Here is a 7,233-nt window from a genome sequence, read left to right on the forward strand (position 1 = left end):
TGACGAGGTAGGTAAACGAAGCAACTGCGTTTAGTCGATCAATTTGTCTATCTGTTAAAAAATATAACTGTTTATTTTGCGATAATTGAGAAAACAGAAAATTCATTTTGAGAAAAATGAATATTATAAAGTTTCATATGCCCTACATTTCATAAAAAAATGTTTGTAACAGGCTGAAATCGACTAAAAATATGAAAGCTAAAGTTAGTAATTGAAATCTCTGGCCAGTGAAAGGACTTTTGTAAAATTGTTTCGGAATTCGGATACACATACGTTACAAACGGTTACAAAGAACTTCTTAGAAAAAAAAAACATACAGAGAAACGTAACTGCTTCAATCATTACATTAGTATAGTTTATAATTTAACATATTACCTTCTTCATGATATTTATTCTGGTTATTAAATCACTGTTTAGTATTTTTTTCTCCTGTCTATGGTTAAAAACCACGTGTTCACGATGCGGGCTATCCACGGACAGAGGAGTTTAAAAAAATAAAATTTAAGAAGTAAAAATTTAGTTTATGGTTCATGAATTAGCTTCTCGTAATACGCTACGATTTTCGATAATGTGTTTGGAAATAAACAATATATCGGGGTTATTCTAGTTTTGTTTGTGTTTATTTGTGCAATATAAAACCCGAAAAATGTTCGTGAACTGTGATTTATGTGGTACAAATAAACAACAACGCTTTTGATACCACGATTCCTCAGTGTGCGGAGTGACGCCATTTTACGGGAATGATCAGCCCGCGGCTGCCTCATACTAAGCCTGATGTAAGGATTGCTGTGTTCAAACGGATGCATGGAAACGAATCTTTATTCTTGCACTCGTGCTGGACGGATGAATTCCGAGGTAAAGAGCTTATATCTATATTATTGTTGATACGATGATAATTCAAATCATGTTTCGATTTCCTCTTGTTTGAGCGTCTTTTGTTTCCTAGTAGTCAAAAGCACGTGTTTTTATTTTTCCAGAAAACTATGGAAGATGGTAATATTGTCAATACGAAAGATGATAAAATCACACCAGCGTCATTGACAAACTTATACGGCGATTGCCCTGCGAAAGTAACCGCTAATGGGCATGAATTCGCTGGCGAACCGTCCAGTCCGCCCGACGAGCCGTTCGAACAGTGCCGGCAGCCCGCTGATACTTCCACCGACGACAAGTTTAAGAAACGTATCAACCCTCTTCGAATACATCTTGGAAAGAGGCCTTTTGTAGATAACTCACTTCAATACTATAGCACAAGCAAGAAAAGAAAGCCTTCATTAAATAAAAGTTGTGATAGCAGCACGCCTGCCAATTCAGTGCCCCGAGTGCCCAAACTTATACCTAAGCACATAGATCGTAGTCAATTTCATAATGTTTCATCACAAGCAGAGAGTGATGCCAACAGTGAGCGGGATAAACCTGTGCCTCGGCTTGTGCCTAAAAGCCAACTGTTACAGTTCAAAAAGGGTAAAGCTGAAAAGGGAACCCAGTTGAAAGAGTATGCACAGAGCTTGGGATTGCAGCCTATGGTGAAGTTCAAGTGTCGGAAATGTTGCTCTATGTCTTTTAAAACCCTGGCCATGTTGAAAGAACACCAATTAGTTTGTCGAGCTCAAGCAAAAGAACCGGCTTTGAGTCCGGAGGCAGCACCGTGTCCAGAACCCAACACTAGTGGACCATCAAGGGTCACAAGAAAAGTATATTTGTGCTCAGCTTGTGGGACATATTATGAAAATTGGAATCTCTTTTTACACATGAGAGAAGTACACAATAGACATATTTGCCTATTCTGCTTAGGTATGTTTTCAAAAGCTGAGAAACTATCATCGCACTTAACAAATAAACACAATGTGAAAGAGTTTAGTTATAACTCTAAAGAAGACTTCTTCAATGTGTATAGTGGAACATTATATTTAATGTGCTGTGTATGTGATGAAATATGCAGTGAACAAGATGATTTTTTCAACCATGATTGTAATAATGTTAAGCCGAAACCTGTGCCTGTTCTCATTAGCAAAAATGCTGTCAAATCTAATAGTATAAAAAACACAAGAAATGTAAATGAAGTTTCAACTAATGGACCTACAAGTATAACTAAAGAAATACTTAAGCCCAGCAGCGATAGAAGAGAAATAAATGATGGTAAACATGAGACTGTGACATCTCAAATGCAAAAAATTACAGCTTTAGTACCAGAAACAAATGTTAGTGAACCAGTAATTAGTGATACAAGTATTAGTTCTGATAGTTCAATAACAACTGGTGGTAAGGATACCAGCAACATGGTAGACTCGGGCATGGAGCTTGAGAGTTCTGACGCTAAACCAGTTTCAAGTCCTGTTCAGCGGAGTACCTTTAGTCCAGAGAGAAGTAAACAAGTGCCACTAAATGGTGATGAGAGCTTAGAACATTCAGATGAAAGTGATTCTCCTGTGTCAGATGACATTAATGAACCTATGAAAGAGGCATCTCCCATCAAAAATGAAGAAATTGTTTATCCCCCTGTGGATAGGGAGAAAGAATGTGGTATCAAGTTAAAATTAAGTTTAAATAATGCAAATTCGCCTGTTATTATAAATTCAACTGTTGATCCTACCATTGGTCAACAAAAAGTACATAAACCCCCATCCCGTCTAAGACGTCCACCTAAGCGTTATGAGAAAGAAAAAGCCCCAGAACCAGTCCAAGGGCTGCCCAAGACCCCATCAATCAAAATGACAATATGTGATCGCGCAGATAGCCCATTTGTAAAGACAACTATATTTGAAAATAACAAGGAGACTACATTGAAGACATTATTGAATAACAATTCTGAAAGTGTATGTAAAACACCAGAAATAAAGTCAGAGAACACAGTTAAAACAACAATTTATGATAATAAATTAGAAGAAATCAACACATTGAACAGGGTACCAAAGCTGACCGTAAGAGTTCCTAAAGAACTATTAGATAAAGACTCCTCCAGTGACTATTCATCTGATAGTGATGTTAGTGATAAACTAACTGTGGACGAAAATAATACCACCATAAATGAAGAAGAAAAAGAGAAAACACAAACAGAGGTTTTTAATGGTGTACCATCAATACAACCCTCATCACCACCTGCAGGTATCAAGGTGGAAGAACCACTACAACCTGAAGACGACATTCAGGTTGAAGATGACAATGTAGACATGAAATATGAGACAAAAGATGAGCCAGATTCAGAATCAGTGCCTCCTGTAGAGCCTGTAGTAGTTGAGGAACCAACTATTCCAGTTACTGAACTAACTCTAAATAGACCTTTGGATAAATATCCTCTTAAAGACCTACTCAAAGTATTCTTAGCATCAACCGTTTACAGTTGCATATACTGCAATCATGTGCGTAAAATAGCTGTAAATTGTGAGCAGTTGGCTTTGCACATGGTTGCCCAACATCGCTTTGCAGCTACTGTTGAGAGTATCACTGCAGAGGAACTCATGCCAGAAACTATTACTGCAAAACTTAAGAATAGTGCTTCAGAACTAAATTCAGTTTATATAAACTTAGACTCTTATGACAGTGTAGATAAGTGTGACGATGTACAATATGACTACATGTTTGAATGTTTTCAGTGTTACTTTAAAACTGCTATCCATAAAGATCTCTATTTACATAATCGTAAAATGCATCAAAAAACTATTTTACTGTGTGTTATGTGTAAATCTAATTTTTATAGTTATAGTGAGTTATTATGTCATTTATGCCCTGGAACTTATGATTCTGAGTATGAAATTAAGTTTAGATGCTGTTTATGCAATGTAGATGCTATCCCATCACCCTTCAGATTGATGGTACATTTACGAAAAATTCATCATACCTGTGATGTATGTTTGGAACTCTGCCACAACCAAGCTCGCCTTTCGAATCACGTATGGAAACACAAATTGCACCATTTATGCTACCGATGTGGAATCGCGTATAGAAATAAACCAGACATAACTAACCATTTATTCTGGAAACATGGCACTGAAAGTGTGTTATGTAAAAAATGTTTACAAAAGAAATGGCCGCATGTGTACCATTTCTGTACACCACCTCCTATTTTCGTTTGTGAAGAATGTAGTTTACAATTTACAAAAGCTGTGTACCTAAAAGTTCACAAAAGATTTCACTCAGGCGATTTTCCTCATATTTGTACAGAAGAAGGGTGCAGTGAGAAATTTGTCTCGAAGAAACTCCTTGATAAACATCTAGAGGAACATAAGAAAAAAATGATGATTGAAAATTTAAATGAAACAAAGCCCACTGTGCCAAGTGAAATAGTACCAGAAGCCTGTAAGGAACCCATTCCTGTTATTGATTTGGAAGATATTAAACCTAAAGAGGAAGCTGGGACTTCCGAGGTTAAAGCTGAGTCTGGAACTGAACAGCTAACCAAAAAAGAGAGGAAAAGGAAATTGAAAGATAAAGATGCCCTCTTGCTGGACGTCAATTTGCCAGCTCTGAATCTTTCAGAAAGTGATAGCAGTGATGAATCTGACAGTGGTATTCCTCCAATTATTAAAGATGAGAAAATTGAAGAAAAGTTAAAAGAAGAACCATCTACAGCAGCTGACTCCACAAATACAAATATCCCTGATGGGGAAGCGACTCCTAAAACCGAGGAGAAAATTGAAGCACTAGACGAGAAACCCAATGAGCAACAGGTACTAGACATATGGGACAATTTCAAGAAGTACCAAGCTAAAGTTGAGAAGCGAGAGAAAACGCCTCCATTAGTGCCTATTAGAAAACACGTCTGCGAATCGGACCACGATTATTGCTTGGTTCCAACTGAAATGAATGGAGACGAGGATATATTTAACAATAGTGATACTAAAAAGAAGAACAAAAAGTCTCCAAAGAAACAACGCGGTGACTTATCTTCAACTAGTAGCAGTAGCAGTGATTCTGATTCGAGCTGTTCCTGCGGATCAAATTGCAGTTGTTCGTCAAGCTCCGGATCGTCCTCATCGAGTTCATCTGACTCTGACTCATCTGATGATTCAGGTAATGAAAAGAAAAAGACCAAGCGCATTAAGAAGACTTTGCCTAACAGAAGGTGTAGTACTGGTTCAAATGTGGATGTCATGGGTATGTCTGAAACTCCAATATTGATTCCTGAGAAAACTGAACCGCCCATTGCCGAAACAGATCTTGAGACTGATGAAAGTGAAACAGATGAAGAATTTTATGACGAGCACCCGCAAAGAATAGCCAACAAATTATATGAGGAAAAGCGAAACCAGATGATGAGTGTTTCATCAGTGCCACCATCTGATACCGGATCCATTTCCGGAGAGGCTAGTCCAAGACCCACAACACCCATTAAAGAACAAGAAAAGGAAGGAAAAGAACCCAAAGAAGAGCCTGAAACAAAAGTCAAGTCATCCAGCAGTAAAAAGAAGAGTAAAAAGAAAAAGAAATCAAAGAATTCCAAAAGGCATGGGCCCATAAAAATTAACATTCCTAAAGATATCATAGCAAAAGCTGAAGTAGAGGCACCACTGCCTTTAATTCCTAATAAAATAACAATATCTTTACAATCTAACACAGTACAAATCCCAGAAGCACCGAAACCGGCTCCAATGGTCGTTGAAACAAATACTGCGGCATCATCCGTTGAAAGTAAGCGGGCGTCGAAACGGAGACGAGTTCCTAACAAATTTTATGGGTACTCGAGTGACGAGGAAGCACCTCAAACTCCTGTCGCTGCTGCTGCTCTAAAACCACAACAACCGCCAAAACTTGAGTGGCGGAAAGAGGATTTACCATCACCTGTGACACACAAGGCAAAGAAAGAAGTACCGTCTACTGTAATTCCTAGTAGATTGTATTATACGGACCCTATCAGGTTGACTGCTCCAATACCTGATCCCGAGCCGCCGCGTATCTTAATGAATACTGAATCAATGGAGTCTAGTGACTCTGATTCAAGTGATGAAGGAAATTTAGAAATATTCCAGCCTAACAGTCAAAGTTCCGTGCCGCCACCACCAACATATCTGAACTCAGGCACGTCTAGTTTGCCGTACGCCTTTCAGCGGCCTGCGGTGCGGGAGGCGCGAGAGGGGGAGAGCGTGTATTGTTACTGCCGGTGTCCCTACGATGAGGTCTCGGAGATGATCGCGTGTGATGCAGAGGGCTGTCCTATTGAGTGGTTCCATTTCGAATGCGTCGGTATCATGGTACCGCCTAAAGGCAAATGGTACTGTCCCGAATGTAGGAAAAATCAAAGTTTCTCAGGTTACAGATAATATAATTGAAATTTAAGTGTATATAACATTGCTGTATTGTTATTATATCTGTATATAACTTATTGACGATTGTAGATAATTTAGGCTTTACCTGTATATCTTTGTAGGTAGTTTCTGTAAGTTTTAGGTTATTAGGTCTGAAAAAAATGTATCATTGTTATAAAAAGTACACGTTATGCTTGATACCGGCTGTGCAGCCACATCTGTAACCTGGCAAATTGTTAATGACATTAACCTACTGCAGCATACGGAAATATAAATCCGATTTTTGATACCAAACAAAGCAGTTTTATTTTTTTAGCGTCAGCCATTCGTATAAAAACCTTTCCTGTTTCTAACCAGACAGTGTCGATGCGTCGATCGACGCTGGTTTCCACAGCGCAGTGTGGCGGCCTAATCCGACAGGCAAGGCAGAATGCAGACTGAGCCGGCCGCGCTAAGCTTACATGTTATCACGCAACTCATTATAAATTCAATTTGAGCTCTAAAAATTGCGATATACATCCCTAGAGGTAGGTTTAGGTAGTATAAATTATTAAAACAAAATCGAAAGTTATTATTTAATAGGAAATTAAAAAAATCTAAAAACCCACCGTCATTAAAATTTTATCAAAATCGGCCTAGCCGTTTTATAGTTCTAAATTGCATTGACATCGTGTTTGAAGCTACCCTGAAAATTTCAGCCTGCTAGCTTATCGAGAAGAACCTCAAAATAGAGTTGTAAAAAACAAGAAATTGAAACAAATTATACATACGTATTTCTTAAAATAATACGAGATTTTTAAGTCTGTTTCCTACCAGCTGAGCAAACGCCTCTTAACTTTGCCCTCATCAATCACGAGCTTTGTTTTTACTCCGTGATCGCGAGGGACCATTTCGTGAGTAATAATAATAAATTATGTACAGGGTAAGTTACAATCATATCTCGAAGATTCGGCTACATTTGGCAAAGCATTTTGTTTCGTTCGCTAAGCGA

The 7,233-nt window shown here is 38.2% G+C and overlaps 1 protein-coding gene across 1 annotated transcript; it reads left to right on the top strand.

Annotated features, from left to right (window-relative positions):
• The first annotated feature begins 501 nt into the window (after nt 1-501).
• On the top strand, nt 502-6,536 carry LOC113504566. The gene is made up of 2 exons (XM_026886930.1): nt 502-855; nt 978-6,536. Exons 1-2 carry the CDS (start codon nt 805-807, stop codon nt 6,255-6,257), a joined length of 5,331 nt encoding a protein of 1,776 aa, XP_026742731.1. The 5' UTR covers nt 502-804; the 3' UTR covers nt 6,258-6,536.
• The last annotated feature ends 697 nt before the right edge of the window (nt 6,537-7,233 follow it).

Source organism: Trichoplusia ni, chromosome 22 (assembly GCF_003590095.1).
Source record: "Trichoplusia ni isolate ovarian cell line Hi5 chromosome 22, tn1, whole genome shotgun sequence".
Taxonomy (NCBI): Eukaryota; Metazoa; Arthropoda; class Insecta; order Lepidoptera; family Noctuidae; genus Trichoplusia; species Trichoplusia ni.